The sequence below is a fragment of the Diplotaxodon limnothrissa genome, linkage group LG2 (genome assembly GCF_057381915.1).
Source record: "Diplotaxodon limnothrissa isolate DT_005_m linkage group LG2, D_limnothrissa_male_GT1.1, whole genome shotgun sequence".
Taxonomy (NCBI): Eukaryota; Metazoa; Chordata; class Actinopteri; order Cichliformes; family Cichlidae; genus Diplotaxodon; species Diplotaxodon limnothrissa.
Window position 1 is genome coordinate 37533916 of NC_140597.1, and position 23592 is coordinate 37557507.

General features: G+C 39.5%; 1 protein-coding gene across 1 annotated transcript; it reads right to left on the reverse strand.

Moving 5' to 3' along the window:
* Positions 1–169: 169 nt before the first annotated feature.
* Positions 170–21265, reverse strand: ocrl (OCRL inositol polyphosphate-5-phosphatase; the record flags this gene model as incomplete). The annotated part of the gene is made up of 23 exons (XM_085365151.1): positions 170–2100; positions 2520–2631; positions 2736–2863; positions 3059–3143; positions 3981–4100; positions 6022–6045; positions 6760–6995; positions 7302–7467; positions 7546–7656; positions 7779–7914; positions 8234–8343; positions 9141–9252; positions 9468–9649; positions 9953–10069; positions 10258–10372; positions 10472–10573; positions 11469–11642; positions 11759–12002; positions 12092–12259; positions 13958–14071; positions 14404–14442; positions 14784–14875; positions 21174–21265. Coding segments are annotated over 23 exons (2904 nt in total), but the record flags the coding sequence as incomplete, so codon positions are not given.
* Between the last annotated feature and the right edge of the window lie 2327 nt (positions 21266–23592).

A 23592-nucleotide genomic window follows, 5' to 3' on the forward strand; every position in this document is an offset into this window, starting at 1 on the left:
TGACGATTTCACATGCACCCGAAGAGTAAGGCCCAAAAACCTGCCGTGCAGTCACCGTTTGTCTGCATAAGATTTCCAAGAGGACGAGATTGAGGTGGGGCACAAAACAGCTTTATACACAGTTTTATTTCATTTAAATAAATTAAAAATAAAAAAAAATATCTGAGAAGTTGAAAACAAATGTATCCTTGTGTACCTTTGAACGTACCTCAGTTTTGTGACAAAACTGAAAAGAGGAACAACAATGAATCCACACACTGTTAACATCAGTTGGTAGAGTGGAATAAGACAACACATAAAAATCAGAGGGTGGTGATTACACTGATTCTTCTGTTTGACATCATGAAGCTTGTATTTCTACAGACAAAAATGAAAGGTTGTTGTAAAACAGTTCTCCCAAATCTATATATAAAAAGAAAATCCCCAAAATAATTGTTCCATAGACTCATGCCACCGTTTGGCAAATCTCAGTTTGAAAAAGGCCAACAGAGGATTTTGAAGTAAGGATGTTAATAAGGCAGAATGAGCTACTTCAGACCAACAGTTATTTATACAAGAGTCACGATTGTCAGCATTTTCACATTGCATCATGTGTATATGTCGTCTGCAAAGGTCCTGGGGCATGTGTGAAAAAACTCTGGTTTTTCTGGCATCGTGGGTAAATTATTACGTCATTAATGTGAAAAGCTTATGGGTTAAACCGTTTCAGAGGAAATGGGCCTTAGAAGTTCCTTATTACAGAGAATCAGCTGCAGAACAGAATGGTCCTCTGTGGCACAAAGACAGGCAGCTTCCTGCAGAGTAATGAGCCATTAAAATCTGCTAATTTCACACCCAGAAAATGCTGCATGAGTTCAAATGAGAACATTAGTCTTTTGGATTTACCCTAAGGGGACAGAACTGCCTAAAAACAATGAATAAAGAGCTTTAAGTGAGGGAGAAGACATGTAAACACACGTAGACGCACACCAACAGTACCACCTTCAGGACAAACTAAACACCATCACAGATTCATACCAGCAGACAGTCAAACAACCAGGTAACAGGTAAACAGTCACTATTTACACCACCAGAAAAGAGTGAGATCTCCACCCGATTCCGATTGACCAGAAAGTTAGTGTGTTAACAGACTTGTTTCGCAAGTCAAGAGGAAATGAGGAAACTGGAGGTAAGGCTGACGGCTGAAGTTACACAAAACACAGCAAACACTTACAACCAAGAGTTTTCTACAACAGGGTGATAAAAACACGCAAGAAGACACCCAATTAAACATTTTAAAACTGAAAGTAAACTGCAGTAGAAAGTGTTCACATGGTGCAAACTTGGAGGAAAACAAAAACATAAATAAACAGTTACAATACCATGGATAAGCTCAAAGGTATCTTAATATTGTCCCCTCAGCTAAACGCTGCAAAATAAATGATTGTCATGATTTATCTTATGCATTAACATTCTTAGTGACAGATTTGCATGATCATCCCATTTCAAACTATTTTAACAATATATCTAAACATCTTCAGTCCATTTATTCAAACCTAAAGAAGTCTCTTCATTTCTTTAGTGTAAGTGAGTCTCCTATTTAGCATCTATGGATACATATATATATATATAGTGTTTTCACATTTATAACACTCACGGCTTAGGGGTTATTTTGGCAAGAGCACCTACATGAAGAAGTGTCAACTCTAGTCAGGAGGCACAGGTCCTTTATGTCATCACAAAGTGCATCAGTTCAAACCTCTCCCAAATGCTTCCAAATCCTGCAACTAGTCCTATTGTGCATGGATTGAAGATATGCCAGTTCTAATAAGAGTCTTCAGTACCTTACATATTAACACGACAGTTTGTAAAAGGTAGGGTGCAGAAGAACTGCACTGGTCTCCAGTCGATGTCAAAATACCAGGTCCTTTACAACCGAAGAGCCAGGCTGGGAATCAGCTCCAGGCCAAACTGACACCATAATTAACCCTCAATGTTACTCCTCATCTCCGGCCATTAGGAAACCCAGAACAAAATCGATGGCTTTCTGGCGCTCGTGTGACGTCTGCCTGCCCACAAAATTGGGAGGTGGTCGAATGAGGAGGCTGGCAAAGAGGGTAGCTAAGGTAAAAGAACAGGGGGAAAAATGTCAGTGATTGAGACTGACCGCAAATAACAGGTCAACATTTAACATACAAAATGCAAATTTATTAGTTACTCACATTATGCCTTTTAGGTCACAAATGTTTAATCTAATATATGGTTACTATTGTATAAACTCAATCCAATACTGGCATTTTATTATATGAAGGCCTGGAAGCTCCGTCTCTGATTTGGTTACAGCGTAACTGTATTGTGGTGCACAATGTAATAGTTTATATATTTAACAATTTTAAAATTCACTGATTTGTGCTCTTAATTTGAAAAGATTCAATTTACTTAAATTAATATTGTCCTACTGCTAATTCAGAACTAAGTGGTTGTGATGGAAGAATCTGCTTAAATAAACTCTGTATTATGATATATGGAGATGACCTTACCAAGGAGACTGGCTGTTAGATTGTTGTTCTGTGAGTGTTTGAGAAGTTCTTTCAGAAAGGCCATCAAGTAGCGAAACACATTGCGGTGAGCCCGGGGCAACTGGGAGATCAACTGTCAAAAATCAAGGTCAGCACAGAGATTAACCACATCATAAAACGAACTGCACTCATCTGTACATGAACACGATGCCTCACTCTTTATAAATCAGACTGTACCTGTTTGCAGAGGCGGGTGTCGTTAGAGCAGTCTAGGCACCGTTGGTAGAGTTCATAGCACACCACTGGCTCTGGCAAAGCCTCCAAGAAGATCAGCAGTGCCTCAGCCACAGAGTGGTTACAACCAGCTACACCAACAGTTAAGAAAATTCTTGTAGGTCCATATTTTCACATAGTCTCTGAACTCTGCTCCTGCCTGAACGTCTTACTACCAGCTGTAAACCAGCTGACATGGATTTTAACACTTATTGCCATCAACGGATGACAAAAAAAAACCCTGTTATGTAATCTGCTCTGCTTTTAGAACTGGCTTTATAGGATACGGATGGAGTCAGGGATGCTGGTGTCCAGACAGTCGATGATGCTCTGCAGCTCCTCCTGTAGGCCTGGTGTCTGAAATAAGTCCTCCTGAAAGACAACCAGGGACAAATGAAACAGACTGAAGGTTTCTGGCACTCCACCCACTTCCAAGGTGCATGGAGCTGAGAATAAAGTTTGAAGAAGCCAAAACACGTTGGTTAAGCCCTTTGTGTCTAACTCCTATAACTAAAAGGTCCTATTTATTGACTTCTTTTCCAGTCTTTTCCCTTCAGAGAAAAACAGACAACCTATATATGTTTGCCATTACTCAACAGACCATCTATTGCACTCGTTAATTATTCTACAGGCCAAAATAAAGAACTCAGAAACTCGAGTTATCTGAAAATGCACAAAACTAAGCAGGATCAAGTTTTTCCTCAAACGGATGATATTTTAAGATAATGGTTTCACGGGACACTGTTTTACAAAACACTGCACAAACGTATGAAACATTATCAGTAATTTCAGGTTATTCTAAGATAACAGTACCATTAGGTTTTTGCTCATCATTTGTATTTGTTGATGTTCCCTCTCTAAAATGCTGTTTTTCAGTGTGTCAGTGGCCTTTTCAAGCACACAGACATTCTCCAAAAGAGACCTATCATGCTAAGCTACTCTAGCAGAGTGCAACAATAATACTAGTAATAATAATCATAATAGTAATAACAATAATAATAACAACATCATCCACCTATAAATAAACACAGTATGTCCCCTTTAATAACATTATTTATCAAGTATGTCAATGAGGGGTAATGTTAGCTTCAGTTGGCAATAAAGAAATGCATCAGACAGTAAGCACTGCAAGAATTTATGTAAATCTAAACTCTTTCCTAGAGGTGAAAAAATGTTGGCATATCCAGAAACGAGCTGAAGCTCTCTCACCTGATCACAGGACTTTGTGTAGAGGTGGTTGACCAGAATCCACACCTCCTTGGGGATCTTTAGAGGTTTGTCCTCAGTACCGGCTCCATCCACCATCAGGAAGTTCATCTTGGACTTTTCCTGTTTGGACAAAAATCAAAATGTCTTATTCTGACAAACAGTAGCGGAGTACTACTGTCATACAGTGTTTATACCGATTTGATCAGGTGTAACACATAATAATGGTTTCACATGAAAAATCACATCCATTAGTGTAGCAGTGAGGTCAGTATCATCTCTGGAGACTTGTATGAAAGCCATTTTACTCAGAGCTGGATATCACATCCTTTTTGTCACTGAAAATGGATCCCCGAGACTCACGAGAGACACCTAAAAATAACCCCAGCTACTGAGCCTGCACATGAGGGCAGAGGAAACTGGAGAGCAGCTGGGAAGATGCTAACATACAGAACTAATGTAATATGGTGTAAGAAGTATATTTACATTGTAATTAATCTTACAGCGATCAAGGCCAAAAAGCTTTTACATAAAACGCATTACATTGCGCCAGTGTCAAGAAAATGGAGCATGCTTATATTCTAAGTGGTTCTCTGTTTCCCATTTTCACTCATCAAGTCATAAAAAGGAAGAGGAGGTCTGCAGTTAGACTTCATATGAATGTCTCAGCTTCAACACTCCCTCTCATTAGCTTCAGTCATGTGCATAAAGGAGCTGTGCAGCAAGGCAAGCCTGCTGTGAAATGAGATTTAGTGTGTCTGACTTTCACCAGGCTGATGTTTCCTCTCTGCTCTCAATGGCCCATGAAAGATTTAATAGGCGACTAACCCCCCCCCACACACAATCACACTCAGAGTATAACCAAACTAAAGCTTTGTCTGGTCTCTGATTGCCTGTGGATTACCAAATGCTGCCTGTGTCAGGGCTGGGAGATGTGAGACGAGCACACACTGATTCACTTTCTGATTAGCTTCTAAGGGTGTGTACTGATTAATAATGGTAGCTGAACAAAAATAAAGGATACTTATATTTGACTAATCGTTTAAAATAATCCTTATTTACAGTATACTGAGCACTGACGCAGTCCTTCGGCTTCGCCTGACAGAACCAAAGCTGAGTGCTTCAAACCTGCATTCATTTTAATGACCACCAGGGGGCGACTCATGAGGTTGCAAAGAGACTTCTAGTTGTATAGCTGTAGCTTCCTCGCTCTGTGACACCAGCACACACTTTTCTGACGACTTTATGGGCTGAGTCACTAGTTTGATGTCCATAAAAACATGTAGAGTCAGAATGGAGGATTATTCTGATTATCTTTATTGGCTAATGAATTGTCAACCACAGGTTGCTAAACGGCACTCGGTGTCTACGGTTTCCCAGTTTAAGTTTTCAGTTTCAAAACACAGAGATTTCAATGATAAAAACACTCTGTGGCTTCATAATCAAACTTCACATCATTTCGAGACATCGTTTCAAACAAGCTATTTAAGCTCCATTCATTTTCAGTCAGTTTTCTTCCGATTTGCTACCCATTACAAACAGATTCGTGCAGCAGGTGGCTGCTGTCTTGGTATATTATTGAAAAGAAATTCTCTTTCTCTCTGACATCATAAAGATCCACTAGCAGAAAAAACTGTCTGAATCTTTATAGCCGTCTCAAACCTGGGATTTTGGCTCTCAGTGATTACATGCAAAGTCTGAAATGCCGACACAATTCAGGAGCTGGACACAGATCTTTTTTTTTTTCATTAAAAATCACTTCTTTTCATGATCAAAGATTAATTTTATGTCCACTGGCAAAAAATGGTTCACCTCTGTGAAATCTGCTGTGTTATAAAGCTGGAAAAAGTTCATCCTCATACATAACACACATTAATAATGGGACTGACCTTTATAGTATAGGAACCAGTTTCTATATATAACATAAACAAAGAGGGAGATTAATAATGCCCCATAAAGCTGATAAAAGAGGTGGTCTTGTATCTCAACTTAAAGTGACCTTGTTGTGCCTGATAAGTGATCAGTATCCGTGTTAATATTTTACCTTCTCCATGTAGCTGTCCTCTCCCTGAGCAAGAAGTCAGCCCACAGCCACAGTGAAGAGGTGGAAATGAATGATCAAGGCAAGAAGAGGCGATGAAGAGAAACAAAGGAGGAAAGAAAGCAGAGAGAAGCACCAGGGATAAACAGAAAAAGTGTCAGAAAAGTGACAGATTCTGGATTGTTTTGTTTTGTTTTGTTTTTGCACAAATCATTTGATCAAATCAGTAGTGCAGCAGGAAAATGAAAAAGCTTAAAGTAGAGCTAAAGAAGTACTCCGTGATAGTAGTTCTACATCCCAAACCCAGATCAGATTAGATCAAAATAGCATAATAGAAGCAGACAGAGGAAATCATGTAAAGTTAGAGGAGTCTATTTATATGAAAGAAACTAAAGTGGGTCTAAGCTGAGCCAGTCTTTCCTTTTCTTTAGGAGCTCCCTTCCTATGTTTTTGCCACTTCCTTGTTCCCTTGGCCCCTCATAGCCAGAAATATAGTTTGAGATATTTTACAGTCTCCAAATATAGGCTCTCTCTGTGACTGAGTTTACCCTACGAGACAGAAGAACCCCTAATGCCTCCTAGCCCAGGGTTCAGGTTGTTAAAAAAACCCTACTCTATCTGCTGTGTGCAATCAGTTTGAACAAATCTCAGGAAAATATGTCTCTGTTCACTAATCCTATCTGTTTACACTGTACTAAAAGCATCAGTCTCTTCAAGATTGCCAGACTAGCTTCCTCTTACCAGGTCAATGAGTTTGGTAATGGGGATTTCTCTGATGGGCTTCTTCATGCGGCACAGAGTCTCCAGCGAGGTGCCAAAGCAGCTGGGCAGGTAATTGCCTGAGATTGTAATAAAGTAGTCTTTGCCACGGTCCAGATGAAGCACCAGGATGTCCTCTATTTTATCTTCTCCAGAGTTGAGCAGTGTGACAGAGTCTTTACTGACATACACCTCCAGATAGATCTCCAGGGTCTCATCTGTTCAAGACAATAAGGGAGGATTAGTGCAAACTCTCCTGCAGGGAAAACGTGTTTTTAACTGTGCCTCAATGATCTACTTTTTACTTATACGGGGCATAGAGGAGTGGTAAACTCATTTTTAACAAAATTAACATTAAGTGCATTTAACAGCTAGTGATCATTTAAAAAAAAGGATACAACGGGATGCATTCAGTACCAGTTGTTAAACTACTTCACAGATCTTGGTTATAGGTCTAAAATTTGAACCAACAAGATTAAGGAGTTTAACAAAGTAAGAGTGTTACTGGGATCTATGGGACTCACTTGGATCCAGCATTCCATCGCTGGGCTCAGCTCGCAGCCAAGGCTTGCAATACTGCGAGTCATTAAGTTTGGGGATGAAGGCGAAGTGACAGGGTACCTGCCCATCATTTTTTATTAGGAAGCGCTCCTTCTGAAGCTGCCTGAACTTGACATTCTCAAATGTAAACTGCAGAGCAAAGGAAGAGAAGCAAGATTATATTAAGAATAAACTTAAGAGAGACCCATAGTGTAACAGTACTCTTACCTCTCTCCTGCTTAGAGAAACAGATGGAAGGCAGTCATTTTCCATCCTGTCCATTGCTCGAACAATCTCCTCAAACACCTTCTTGTGGCGCTGCTCATCTACCACCTTCACCTGTTACACAAACGCATGAATGCAAATATTAATGTAACTTTTATTCATGCAATAGCATTTGTTTTGTGTAAAAAACATGAAACGCAAGACTGCCAGCTTTATGCGACTGCAGAGATCCTCACCCCTATACTAAAGAGGGAGCTGACGGGCTTGTGATCGCTAGTTTGCATTCTCATGTGACTCCGGTATGCTAGCTGCTGGACACTGCTGCCCCTCCACAGGATTCTGTCACACCAAGCTGGGACTCTGCACTTCCCACTGCAGGAAACAGGCACAGTTTCAGAAGCAGAGTCAGAAATCTCACAAATACAGTAATGCTGACACTGTATGTTAGTGTAACAAAAAGGCCGGGGAAAAAACAGTGTAGTCAGGATTCAAGATAAGATATTTTATTCAAGAAAAACAGAACACCACAACCCTTTCAACCCTCACACTGTAGTTTAACATGGCTTATATGTATGATGACCTTTGGTTACTTTTTTCTATGAATAGCAAATTTGGACAAAAACAAACAAAAAAAACAAAACAAGAAAAAGCTTCTGTGTTTGCTATATTCAACAGAGGGACGTGGCTTTACCTGGAGTCCCATCGATCAGTTTTAGGGTCAAACTTGTATGTGGGAATGAAGGTAATATCCCCTTCCATGAAGTCTGTGAAGGCCTTCTTTGTCTGCCTCTGAACGTTCAGCTACAAATTAGAAACAGGAAAATATTGTTTATTCAAAAAGTCAAAACAGAGCTCATCTGCTTGGAAATAAATAGGCGAAAGAAACTGAAAGATTACACAACCTGACAGTAAGTAATACCAGTGTTTGACAATCAGCTTCCCTTATTTCTTTTCCCAGTTCATATTTATCAAGAAATACTTTGTGTTTTAATTTTTCCGAACTTAACAGACAGGATGACATCTGACAAACTGCAAACATAAGCACAGTCTACTTACCAAGATAAGCACGGTTTTATTTACATACTAAGAACTGAACAACTGCAGATAAGAATCTGACAAGGATAAAATGAAAAAACACCCATAGGTCACTTTATTATCTGCACCTTGCTAGTATCAGGTTGGACCCCGTCACCTGCACCAACAACCATGCCACGGTACAAGTCACTTAAAATAAAATTTAAAAAAAAACCCTTTCTTCCCTACTCTGATTCTCAGTTTCAAAATCAAGTCCAAATCTTTATCTATGTATATCTCTATCTATCCATCTATATTTAGTTAGATATTTGCATTGATGAGCGAATGAGCATCTAATAGTGGCCAGTGAGTGGACATTTTTAACTTCTTTCATGCTTGTTCCGAAAACGTTAAAATTACAAGCGAGGGTAAGAAGCAGTGAGGGAGGCATTTTCCTGTTCCTAACAGTAACAAAATAAAAAAGAGGAACTGTCCCCGTTTTTAAATGTTAAAAGGCAGCCAAAACAGTAGTGAGATTTATGTCAGTTTCACAGGAAACATTGAGCAAGGTAACAGTTTCTTACCTGATCATACTCCTGAAGCTTCTTTAGATCACCCTGAACAATGAATTGTTTGACGTCAGCAGCATCGGTAATAAATAGACGATAGTTTAGGTCCCCGAGCCAGATTACAACACTAAAACACACCAAAGAAGCAGAAAGCGCTGTAAGTAGCATCTTGGTAATGAATATGATGATTCAGAAATCAGAGATTTATAATTTCATTACAAAACTGGTTATGTAATGAAACTGTAACAGACTAAATTAAAGGAGTGGTAAACAAAACCTAAGGCTCACAGTAAAGTCATCCACTGCACATTATTTCTGGATGCGAATGACTGAGGCACTCACTCGTGCTTGACGATGCTGAGAGGAGGGTAGTCCAGTAAGTGGAAGGTCATGCGTGCACATATGTCTTTATAGTCCTGATTGCGGCGCTCAAAGTCTTCCACATGTGCTGCTAGATGGGAATTGACGATGCAGAAGCTAGTGTTGTGGAAAACAAACCTCACTGCTACGCCTCCTTTGTTCCCCTGAAAGATAAATAAAACAAGAATGACTTATTGACACTCAGGTAAATAAACCCAGGATATCAATGCAAACTGCAGATAACATGTTTAGTATTTAATTAATCCAAAACAGTGATCCAACAACTTCACGTTCATTAAAAACATTACCCAAGAAGCTAAAGGTGCAAGATAGCAGGGATATCTCACAGTCAGACAGTTTACATGCTCATCATGATCTTTGATACTTCAATAAAAAAAAATTTTTAAAAAGTCATGGCTCATTTATGGTTTTCAGCCACGTTGTATTTTGTCTTAGTGTGAACATACCATTTTTCCCATGATTCCTGTCCCCACGTGCTCAGCAGCCACATCTTTTATGTGATTCTTGTACGTCTTTTTAACATAAACTACAAGCATCATCCCAACGAGTCGTATGATCCGAACCTGAAGCAATAAAAAATGAAAATTCATATTTTTACCCACCTACTCATCAATTTGGCAGGATGCATGTGCAAAGGTGAGGAGTTCAACTTATTCCACAGTGTTTTCCCATCATTGTGTTTTCCTGTTGTGCTCCACATTAGGGCTTCACTTTTTAGTCAACTCATCTTTTAGAAAGTCTCTCTGCTCACCCTCTTGTACTTGGCTTTTGAGTGCAGGCTTCTCTCCACAGCATCGACCCACAGCTGCTCTTTGGATGAGTCCATGTAGAAGAAAGCCTCAGTGCTCAGGTCCAATTCTTGAAAACTAGAAGCATAACCCAAATCATCACACTTACAACCTGAGAATAACATGATATGATTTTTTTTTTTTTGCAACAAATGTACTGTATGATTTCTTACTGACCCAAGAGCATATATATCTGGAGGTTCAGGGTCACAGCCGAGCCACGGTTCGAGGCTGCTGTCTGGAGACTGGCCGTTCACATTCCACGTACCTGTGAAAAACCTAGGAAACATGCAGTTTATATATTTAATGCCAACAAAAGTAGTATTCTTCAGTTTTTGGCTTCTGTTCACTTTCAGTTAAGTTCCCAGAGTGAATTTGCTCTTGCAATCAATGCTAGTTTCCAACGTTGAGAGCCTGACGGCTCTTTTTGCTTCTCATCCGTAAACTCTGCATACTCTTTCACATGATTCAGTTTATTTTGAAAAGTCTCAACAGGATCTTGAGCTTTATTGTGAAAGGTTTACATGGAAAACAAACAAGCGGACAGCGGAGCCACGCAACGGTTTTACCGTCGTTGTTGCTAACGACAACGCGTAAAAACAGCCGCTTGTCCGTCAGTAGTGTGGTTATATTACATCTTTGGGAAGTTAAAATAGCCATCAAAACGATGAAAAAAAATATTGCTGTAAGCAGTTTAATTTACGACAACACAAAACAAACGATAGCGTAATAGGAAACAATAGACGTTTTTATATTGTTATCAGATATATATCGTTATATCGAACAGCCCTACTTCTACCAGATGTGCAGCAGCATGTTTCAGAGGCAACTTTCCACTCAGTGTTATGAAAATGGTGAAGAATCTTTTTGGTTTGTTTTATTTTATGATTTTTTTTCTTGTTTTTTTTATAGAAGCTCAGATGCATAGAGCAGAAGTCCAGCAGACTAAAAATGGTAGAAAGAATCGGATCAATCTTTGGTTCAGACCTCATGCAGATTAAACATGTGATTTGAAGGCACACAAAAAGCAAAGGAAAATAAAAAAAAACATCAGAGACAAGCACCTAGTGTATTTTTTTCTCATTTCTAAACTAAACTATAATGTCTAAATCATATTTTCACACGAGTTTTTTCTTCTTATCTAAACAAAAAGAAATTAATGAATTCCACTTACTTGAAGGGCCGGATATCCACATACTCGTTCTCCTTCTTGCCCAGGCGGTGTTTGATTAGGTATTCTCTCTGACCTGCCTGGGTGGAGAACATGGCCTGTCTCATGCTGTTAGTGGTGGGGCTCTCACACCAAGATGGTGGCCTGTCTGCACGGTCAAACCCTGACCTAAAACTACTGAAAAAGCAGGGGAAAATACTTTCAAACCAGCAGTATTATGGACATTTTGCTTGCTAATCAAAATAGTTTTAATGTACAGTAAATCTACTTAGCTGTGACAGAGGTTAACTTACTCTGACTTGCTGCTAGTGACTGAGGAGCTGTCTTTGGCCTGTAAGGAGGCAGCTCTGTCTTTAGGGACTGGAGCAGGCCGCGGAGGATAGGATGGAATAGAAGAAGCTTTGCGAGGAGGTAGTGGAGGGAGAGGTGGAGGCTCCCTAGAGGCAACTATGCGATTCTGGTGATTTTTCTTTTCTTCCACTTGGAAAGTGTGGTTGTTCTCAAAGCCAAAGTCTGGAACAAGTGACTGAACTGGATCTTCAGACAGAGAAAGTGAAAAACAAAAGTAAACTTAAAAAGAATTAAGACTTTTTTGTATCAACTATTATGAGTGCTTTTATTCTTACTTGTGTTATTCAGAGTTGATGGAGTGTTGTTATTAAGACTGGGGGGCACTGCACTAGTGGGTTTGGGTGGGTTAGCTGTCTTAGCAATCCTTTGCGGAGGCACAGGTACTGGAGTTCTCTGTGGTGTTGGTGTAATGGGCTCCATCGCTGTTGGTTTGGCAGGTTTGACTAAGAAAGTCAATTAGCAGCGTTAGATAGCAGCACAAAAGAGCAAAATCGAGCTTCTTAATACATGTGCCCGTTGAGATGAAAAGGATCAGAACCAAAATTTAGTCAGCATTATTTCTACAAGATAACTTAAAATAAAAATAACCTGCGTAAAATAATCAAGTGTAAAACGAAAAGAGATGTGGTCTTGGAAACAGGGGCAGAAAGACCACATTAAACATCCTGTTAAGACGAACAGCAATCACAAGAGAAACGTCATCACATGAACATGCGCCTTATGACAAGAGCGATAAGGAAAGGGTTTCTGGTACTTCTTTTACTGAAGGATATGATGAGCATTAACCAGCAAATGACGGTAAACTGGATGAACAGGTTCTGAGAAATAACAGCTCCTCAGAGTGCCACCACCATCCTGCTTCAAAATATTTGTCACAGCAAGATGTTGGTCATTGAGCTCGTAACCAAAACGCTGATTCAAAAGCCAGGGAGGATGTTTAGTTAGGGTGTGTACGGGTTAAACTCTTGGCCAGCTGGACTACATTTTCCAGCACATTAATTCTTGTGTCTCTACTGCACTTTTGAAAAACAGGCAAAAGGAAAAGCAAAAGACTTTTAAAGCCACGGTTTAAACACAAAAGCAATTAGGAAAAATCCATGTAAATTAGACCGTTTTTTAATTTACTTTGTATATAAATTAAGGAAATAACAGATCTTCTTTTACATTTATGTCACGCTATAATACAAACCACTCAAGGCATGCAAGGCCATTTCCTTGTCTTGTATTTTTGGATGCAAGTGCACACGCTGGGTTTTTCTAAGAGTGCGTTCTACAAAAACCTGTCAGCTAAAGATGCATGACATCTATAATCTGTGTGGAACAGATATAATCATGAACCTCAGAAACAAGCAAGGGGGGAAAAAACAAATACAAAGCTTTGTTTTACAGGCAGCTGACTGGTTACTTATACGTAAAAAGACTGCACAGCTTCAAATTTAATACACTTTGACTATTTATGATTTTAAATAAAACAAACACACACATCCTGCAGTGCTTTACACGTCTCCACCCTGGACTTACGTGTACAGATTAGGTCATGTAACTGAATACAATTATCCCAGTGTTCTTAGCCAAAAGGCTGCCAGGAGTTCAACAACGGCATGTGAATTACTTCTATACATCCAGATTCCTAGAAGCTCTTCTCTCCAGTTAAGATATCCAGATAAAATGAAGATAAACTACGGATGGGTGTGGATAAGATTACTTTATTACTTCTTTCAGCACTCACAGTGAGGTGCAGATCAAAGCAAAAGCAACGCATGAACACCATTTAATATAATCTCCTCATGCTCCCAACATAACAGAGGCTTATAACATTTAAGACCTTTATGCATTATAAGTATATCTGAACACATCTGGCCACAGCTTATAAGGCTAAAACGTAAATCTAAGAGTGAAATCACAATAAACAAACAAAGTTTTTTGTCCTTTATTGCTGCATTCAAAGAAGTGGGCTTACACCCATGGAGGTGGATCTGATTTCAAAAACTGAGGCCAAGTAGTCTTTCCACCAGTATGTCAGCAGCAAGAAAACACAGGAAATGAGCAAGAGGTGTAATCCACCCTTTGTAAATAAATGTTAGATGAGTCATTAAATAATTAACTATCCCACTGCTTTAGATGAAACAGTCGCGTCTTACCTACTGGTTGAGCACTCTTCACCTGGGTGAGGAAAGTCTGAGTCCGATCATCATCCTGCAGTTCCAACAGCAGCTCTGGGGCTTTTTCTCCTTTGATTCGTACTTTAACGGAAGCTTGAGCAGGAAAGAGAAAGCACACATCCTTAGACTTTGCAAACTGTCCGGCAAACAAAACAAATTGATTTAGAAGTGAACCAATTCAGCATTCTTTCAGAAAACCCTGACAACTCATGACCTGAGTGTACTACTAAATAAAGACATTAAGCTGCAGGCATGCTCTAACAATGCAGTAAAACTAGACAGGTGTTGTGTTATAATTAATGTCATGATTCACCTCTGAAAGCCTGGCTTCCAACACCTTTTTATAAAAGATCTTTTACACATTATATTGACTCAAATCTCATATCAGAAGAGAAAAAGAAAAAGAAAAAAAAAAAACTACTTACGATCTACTGACAAATCAATAAGAAGAGCTTCTTCAGCTTCTGAAAGGAAAAAAAGGAGAGCTTAAATAGTGCTGCAGGGGGGAAACTTAGTGCTGTTACAGGTATTTCTACAGTTTTTTAATGTTGACCACTGCTCACCATACTGTGACACTGTGTGGGAAATTTTTACACTTTCTCATTAGGTGCAATGGAAAAGCTCCTTTCACTTTTACTTTTGGTGCTGTGATATTGACTAAACATTAACTTCACATGGAAAAGAGGTCAAAGAAAGTGAGGTGTGACGGAGAGAGCTCACAGGAAAATACACAAACGTATCCTGACTGATTATACTCAGGATATAAAACAAGAGAAAAATGGAGAATAATAAAAGGGTCACATACCTCGTACAATTTCAAACTTAGCATTGATGGGTATCGATAGCTGAGCCACTGGACGAGACACAACAGCATCAGGGTTGGCTAAAACACCCAGTCTGGATCAAAACAGTACAAACTCCCACTTAAAATCAGCTCTGTGGTGCTTAATAACACATAAGCTTAGAAGTAAATCCAACTAAAACACAAGAAACATACAGACAACCTGCAGCAATATAACCCTCTTATAACGGCCATTCTTTTGCAATTAGCAGCAAGTTTCATGCAACATTCAGTATGGAAATATTAAAGTCAACATCTGAGGTTCAATGCTGGTAGATTAGTGATAGACTATAACTATCAAGTGATTAAAACAAGCACATGCACACATGCAAAACGTATGTTTATCTGCAGTTAAAGATTAACAAACAAACAGTGTGTGTCATTCAAGTCCACTGGAGCCGCACAAGCTTTGCGTCAATAAACATTCAGCTTAATCAGCTTCAAGTCCGTGATGTGGTTTGATGTAGGCAGGCTCATTTTTTCCTTTCTAACACTTGCTGACTAACAATCGGGGTCAACACTGCGCTCAGGAAACTGCCCACGCTTCCACTTCACCATAAGTCAAATTGCATATAGTGAGAGGAAAATGATTCAGCCATGCGAGAAAAAAAGCGTGTCAGAGGAACTCGGCGTTGACCAGAATCAACGTCTGATATTGAAAATTACACAATCGACAACCGAGAAAATCGAAAACCCCTCAGGGGAACATAAAAATACTACAATGACCACACAACACAGAACAATGAATAAAATATGTGGCGGACCTCATGATGCTCAGATTTGTCAAACGTATTTATCTGACTTTCTAGTATCCATTTCTATTTAACCAACTTTGGATGTCTAAAATCTTTAAAAATAACCTTAATCACTCTGGGTGTAGCACCTCTACTATAGCTGAGAGTATGGAAAACACTAAACTGCGGCAAATACACGATTCCTCATTATTGTAAATGAAAACAGTGAACTGGCTAAGAAGACAGAGGTCCTCACCTAATAGTTTGCTCAATAAAATCGAAAACAAAATTAAGCATGGCTTTCTTTAATGCCACGAAAATGCCTAAAAATTAATATTGATTAATATCTTTATCAGCAAATATTTTAAGCATTTATTATTAGATGTGACTGGAAATCTGATATATGCAAACTTTATGTCCTGGAGACTATTTAAATTCAAGTTTCTTGAGCCAATCATTTTAACAACCCGAATAAGTGGTGTCGGGGGGGACTTTGATGAAAGATTTAAAGATTAAAGCTGACACAGGAGCTGGTTATCTCGCTATTTCTCCCTGTAAGGACTACTTGTTAGTTTAGTGTGTTTTTTAATAGAGTTAGTTGAGCATGTAGCTTGTGTGCTCATGTGAGTGTCATTACAGCCTAGGAAGCAAAGGAATTCTAGATAATCTGCAGTGAGCTGCCTGCTGGTGCAAAAAAAAAAAATGCTTAACAACCCAAGCCACAGTGACAATTTAAAATAACCCCACACTGTCACAACATAACCTGAACAAATGCTAGAGGTGTAAAAAGTACACAAACTAAGTGTTACACACAAGTTGTTGAGTAAACTCTAACTAGGAAGTGGTGTGGTATGTGTGGAGCAAGTTTACATCAGCTGAATGGACTTGAACCCTCAACCATATCACCACAGCCCCGCGGGCAGCATCGTCCTTATACAGTGGGGCAAAAAAGTATTTAGTCAGCCACCGATTGTGCAAGTTCCCCCACCTAAAATGATGACAGAGGTCAGTAATTTGCACCAGAGGTACACTTCAACTGTGAGAGACAGAATGTGAAAAAAAAAATCCATGAATCCACATGGTAGGATTTGTAAAGAATTTATTCGTAAATTAGGGTGGAAAATAAGTATTTGGTCAATAACAAAAATACAACCCAATACTTTGTAACATAACCTTTGTTGGCAATAACAGAGGTCAAACGTTTACTATAGGTCTTTACCAGGTTTGCACACACAGTAGCTGGTATTTTGGCCCATTCCTCCATGCAGATCTTCTCGAGAGCAGTGATGTTTTGGGGCTGTCGCCGAGCAACACAGACTTTCAACTCCCGCCACAGATTTTCTATGGGGTTGAGGTCTGGAGACTGGCTAGGCCACTCCAGGACTTTCAAATGCTTCTTACGGAGCCACTCCTTTGTTGCCCGGGCGGTGTGTTTTGGGTCATTGTCATGTTGGAAGACCCAGCCTCGTTTCATCTTCAAAGTTCTCACTGATGGAAGGAGGTTTTGGCTCAAAATCTCACGATACATGGCCCCATTCATTCTGTCCTTAACACGGATCAGTCGTCCTGTCCCCTTGGCAGAAAAACAGCCCCATAGCATGATGTTTCCACCCCCATGCTTCACAGTAGGTATGGTGTTCTTGGGATGCAACTCAGTATTCTTCTTCCTCCAAACACGACGAGTTGAGTTTATACCAAAAAGTTCTACTTTGGTTTCATCTGACCACATGACATTCTCCCAATCCTCTGCTGTATCATCCATGTGCTCTCTGGCAAACTTCAGACGGGCCTGGACATGCACTGGCTTCAGCAGCGGAACACGTCTGGCACTGCGGGATTTGATTCCCTGCCGTTGTAGTGTGTTACTGATGGTGACCTTTGTTACTTTGGTCCCAGCTCTCTGCAGGTCATTCACCAGGTCCCCCCGTGTGGTTCTGGGATCTTTGCTCACCGTTCTCATGATCATTTTGACCCCACGGGATGAGATCTTGCGTGGAGCCCCAGATCGAGGGAGATTATCAGTGGTCTTGTATGTCTTCCATTTTCTGATGATTGCTCCCACAGTTGATTTTTTCACACCAAGCTGCTTGCCTATTGTAGATTCACTCTTCCCAGTCTGGTGCAGGTCTACAATACTTTTCCTGGTGTCCTTCGAAAGCTCTTTGGTCTTGGCCATGGCGGAGTTTGGAGTCTGACTGTTTGAGGCTGTGGACAGGTGTCTTTTATACAGATGATGAGTTCAAACAGGTGCCATTCATACAGGTAACGAGTGGGGGACAGAAAAGCTTCTTACAGAAGACGTTACAGGTCTGTGAGAGCCAGAGATTTTCCTTGTTTGAGGTGACCAAATACTTATTTTCCACCCTAATTTACGAATAAATTCTTTACAAATCCTACCATGTGAATTCATGGATTTTTTTTTCACATTCTGTCTCTCACAGTTGAAGTGTACCTCTGGTGCAAATTACTGACCTCTGTCATCATTTTAAGTGGGGGAACTTGCACAATCGGTGGCTGACTAAATACTTTTTTGCCCCACTGTAAGTGTCCTTCTGAGCTCAGAGGAAGAGCGCCATGAAGAGTCACTCAAACTGCAGCATTCACTCTTTTAGCTGTGCTGCATGACATCTGACACTAAAAATTTCTGACTATGTTATGTTGCATTTGTTTGTTTGTTTTTTACATTTAGCCTAGGAAACTAAAATCTACAAAGAACAAAATCCAGGAAATCGGGATAGATATTTTACAGTGAAAATATAGAAACAGAAACATACTGAGGCACTCTCTCAGGTAAAATCAAATCAGGGACCATGAGAAAGCCTGAGACAGAAATTCCCCTACTTTTAAGTAAGTCTTATCTTATCATTTTACCTGAAGGTAGGCAGTAATTATTTATGATTACATGTACCACATAAAATCTATCAATTATTCCTGGATTATTTTTCTTTGTACTTCTTCCTGCCCCACTGAAGAGCACTTCTCAGATCATTCCTTATAGCTAGAGCTGGGCGATATGAGATTTTTTCATATCACGATATGTTTTTTTCATTTCAGGCGATAATGATATCTATCACGATATAAGCCAAATAACTATATTTGTAAGATTTAAATGTGCCGTTGCTCACAAGTAAAATGTGAAATAATCAGCAGCTTGTTTTTATTTAAATATTTATTTCCCATAATAAGTTCAACAGGGTAGATGTACTTAAGGAACATGAGACTTTTTCAGCTAAATAAAGGCAAATATTGCAAACTACACAAAAGGCAGCCGCTAAAGCGTTTAAGTTTCAAAATAGAACAAACGAAACAGACTAAATTGTCAATTCCACTTAGAAACAAAATATTAATTCTAAAAATAAATCTTAGTTTGTTTTACAGAAGAACAGACAAAACTGACTAACTTTTGTCAATATCAAATAAACTGAGAACTAAAAGGAAATTCTCAATCTCTCCTTGTTGTATAGCTGAGCTTTTCAAACAGTTTTAACAGTTACTTTAGTCTGACAAAAGCCGAATGACGAATTAGCGCTTCCAGTCAGAGACTGAGGCTACGTCCACACGTATTTTTGAAAACTGAGATTTTCCGTTTTCGTTTTAAAAAATAATCCCGTCCACACATAAAGGCAGAAATGAAGGAAAACGCTGCTATGAACATGCCAAAGCAGCAGGTGGCGCTAGATTCCTAACCGTGCAGAAATGTTGGCCAATCAGAAGTCTAGAAGCCTCGGTGGGAAAAAGTAAACAAAGCTGGGGCATAGAAGCAGAACCGAGTCGTATGTGTGGAGGGACAGTAAACACTGCAGAGAGTAGAATTAACAGTAACAGTCTTGTAGAAATTCATTTCACCGAAACAATAACGTGGCGCACAGTGTGACGCATGCACCAGTTTATTGTATTTCCAGACTTGCTTTCGGCACAATTTACAGTGCACGCTACTCTGTTTTTTGTCAGACTTGAAATAGCCGAAATACCTTCACCCTACGGAACTTCTATGGCTCTTCCGTTCGACAATCTCTCCGGCATTGGAACCATCATCTGTTTTCTCTTCGGTCACGCTCGGTTGATTTTTCTAGTCGGCACACTCATTTCCTCCATTACCCGCTGCCTGCTTCCCAAACAAACACACGTGTGGCTTGGCACTTGTGCTGTATGTAACAAGTCACGCGACGTGACGCTGCGGCTGTGATTGGTTCGGCTCTGCGCTACTGAATTTGGATTGGCTGACCTTTTTTTTTTTTTTTTTTTTTTAAGACGACAAGAGCGGCGAGGTCTATCGCGATAGCTTAATTTCTCTATCGAGTAAAAGTTATATCGCGATACATATCGTTATCGTTCTATCGCCCAGCTCTACTTATAGCCATGCATCATTTTCCTTTTCTTATTGCAAGATCTATTGGTTAGATAACGCCCAACCCTAAAAAGATAATCCAACTACACTCAACAGGCCCTTTGCTAGGAACACCTTGCAAATATTTGGCTAGACCCAGTTTTGTCTTCAAAATTAATTCTTTATATACAGACACAACAAGATGCTGGAAAATTTTTGCTCCATATTGGCATGACAGTATCACACAGCTACTGCAGATATGTCAGCTTCACATCCATGATGCAACCCTCCTGTTCCAACAAATACCAAAGGTGCTCTATTGGATTGAGAGCTGGTGACTTTGGAGGCCATTTGAGTACCAGTAAACTCACGGCCATGTTAAATAAACCAGTTTGAGATGATTTGAGTTTTGTGACATGGTCTGCTATCCTGCCTGAAACACCCATAAGAAGATGGATACACTATATTCATAAAGGGTGGCCATGGTCAGCAACAATATGCAGGAAGGCTGTGGTGTGTAAATGATGTTCAGCTCTCTGTGTTTAGAGATCCTCTTCTGCATACTTTAGTTGTAATGAGTGGATATCTGACTTAATGCAGCCTTCCTGTGAGCTAAAAGCAGTCTGGCCATTCCCTTCAGACTTGTGACAAGGCACTTTTGCCCACAGAACTACAGCACACTGGATATTTTCTCTTTTTCAGGCCAAACTTTGTAAACACTAAAGATGACTGTGCTGGAAAATCCCAGTAGATTAGCAGTTGCTAAAATACTCAGACCAGCCCATCAGGCACCAACAACCACACTACAATAAAAGTCACATAAATAACCTCTCTTTCGTGTTCTGATACTCAGTTTGAACTTCAGCAGGGTTTCTTGACCATATTTACATGCCTAAATGCACTGAGTTACTGCCATATTATTAGTACCTAACCAAGTGGCCAGTTAAACTATATAATTATCCATCATCCTGCCAAGTACTCAGTGTGACGCCATCACGGCACACACCTTTCTGACCTAACAGAGTGTATTTTGAACCATACCAATATCACAGCAATTGTGGGTCAGAGATAGGAGGAAACATAAAGACAAACCCAGAGTTGGGCAGACACCTCAGATATGCTACAAACCACAGCTTTACGAGCTCTCACAAACCTAGGGTGCTGCAGTAAATGCCTAAGAGTGTTCAAATTATTTTGACAACTCATTACCACTACTTATGGTTCTCAATAAGTTTATCTACTGCTTGACAAAAATCACATTGTTTTTCAGTCATTTGGCTCATTGATACTTACATAAACTCTCCACCGCGTTCAATTAGTGACAGGAGTCTGGGCTCCTTCTGGCCAGACCTCAGCTCCAGGCATTTTACAGTGTGAGCAGCACAATCAAGGAATTATTGTGACTGAGAATGAGAAACTAGTGACTGTCACGCCAGGCTTTGTAAACTGAGATTACACTACAGATACTCCGAAGGGTTAGAACAAGCCATGCCAGTTAAAAGGTGGGCAACTTAAGGTTATAAATGAAAACAGCAGGAGGTGGGACAAAGCACGGCAGATGCTGGGTTTGCTGGTGCCAGTGCAGGTAATATTTTTAGCTTAAGGATGTAAAGGTGTAAGGATGGCCAACGTTATTCTGTACAAGTGATTTTAATTAGCGTTAATTGCATGACTCTGTGCATATATCTGTGCGGTTAGCAATGAACTGGATTAAAAGTGAGCTGTAGCTACTTTATAACATGATTATTTAAGTGCACGGTTACTGAATATCTCCATATTACTGAATTACTAACGTTGCCTAATGGGCTTCACTAAAAGCTAACGTTAGCCAACAAGCTAAAGCCAAAAAAAACAAAACAAAAAATACCATAACTCAGAAAGGATATTGCCAAGCATTCCTCGCTGCATATCCCCAAAGAGGAATCCATTCTTACCGAGAGGAAATAAATATCAGTTTATCATTTGGGTTTATATCACTTCGGTGCGGACGTCAGGGCAGGGAAAGTTAAACCTCCACCCGGCGCTGCGGCCTCCTTCCGCGAAGCTTGGCTGCTAATGCTAAACGCCAGCTGATGATGTTGTTGTTGTTGTTGCTGCTGCTGCTGCTGTTCCCGGATAGTATTAAAAATATCACAGTTAGAAACTTTAAAAAGAAAGAAGAAAACCCCGGCTCTTCTCGTGTCCCCGTGAATGCCAGAGAGCAGGTTGCACAGGCTACATAGCTTTAGCTGGCAGTTTTATGATTTAGCCGCATATGCTACAGCACAGAGTTTGATATGTGGTGGGCTCCCTCCTCCTGCCGCTCCTCACCCTGTTTAAGGACTCATCATCCTGGTTTTTTGCGGCAGTTGGTTTCGAGTATGAGCTTAATAACGCCATCTTCTGCCTCGGAGTGCAATGCTAAGTGAGTAAGCCTCCCAGCCCTGACACATATAATGAAAACCCTGCGACATCGTGTGGTAAAACAATATTATCTGCATATAATTAACTTTCCAGCTTCACGCATCCTCTTTGGGGGATTAAAGATGTCCGGAAGGTGTCTTGTCCCACATTAATAGGGATGAGGTGTAACTAATACAATCGCTTTTACATTTTTTAATATTACCGCCACCAAGGAGGTTATGTGTTTTTCGCAGTGTTTTTACGCGTTTCCTTCTTCCTGTAAACACGATAGTTAAAAAAAAAATTGAATTAATTCTAATAAAATTTGTAGGAGTGTGTTGTGTGGTCATCTAAACAATCCATTCAAATTTGGCCTGCATCCTTCGCTGATGATTTACTTGTCAAAACCGAGAAACCATATTTAAAAATGGCCATATAAAGATTTAGAATATGTCAAATTTGACCTCCGAGCTCTAATTAAATAGACTGATTTTCACGTCAAAGTAATATTGCTATAGAACTATTTAAAACTATGTTTCTTAATGTCATTGGTTTAATTTACAACATATAGAAATATAGGGATTCTAAATATTAGACCTCATTTTCCAGTTCAAATAAGATAAAACTTATACTGTCTTTTATCTTTAAAACTTTACATAAAATTCTGTGTTTGTACTGGCAAAATTTAGGAAAGGATACAAGTAAATGGTGATTCTAAATATCACAGTACAGTTTACATTCAAACATCAGTCACATTTGACCTCTGATCAGTTTTACATTTCACAACAACTGAAGGTGTGTTATATCTTTAAATAAAGAATTTTTAAATAGAAAGAAAATGAGCTGCCTAGTTAGTCAGAATATACTATAGTATGTAGTATTATATAATAAGCTCAAGTCAAATCAATACGATCAGCCATTACCTACTCTTACACTACAAACTTTGTAACGTATGTGTTAAATGAACAACAACAAAACCCCCAAAATGAATATACACAAAATACAATACTATTCCTTTAAAAAAACACTTCCCAGAGAGTGCCCTGCTTTGGTGGAGGTTTGTGCTCCTGGAGTGCTTCTTGTCAAATAAAGTATTACCTACATGCTAAAACTGAGGGGTGTCCTAGTTTTGGAGAAAATTGACCACCTTCACTTCATTATTAATCTATAATGACATTATTATTACAGAGGCATAATGCCAATGAGTCAACGATGCAAAAAATAAATATAATAAAAGTACAACAAGGTACCACATATTTGGATAAAGCTACCATAAGTAGTAGTCTTCAGAACAAGCTATGTGCAGAAATGGGGTGGGGGCGAGTTTCAT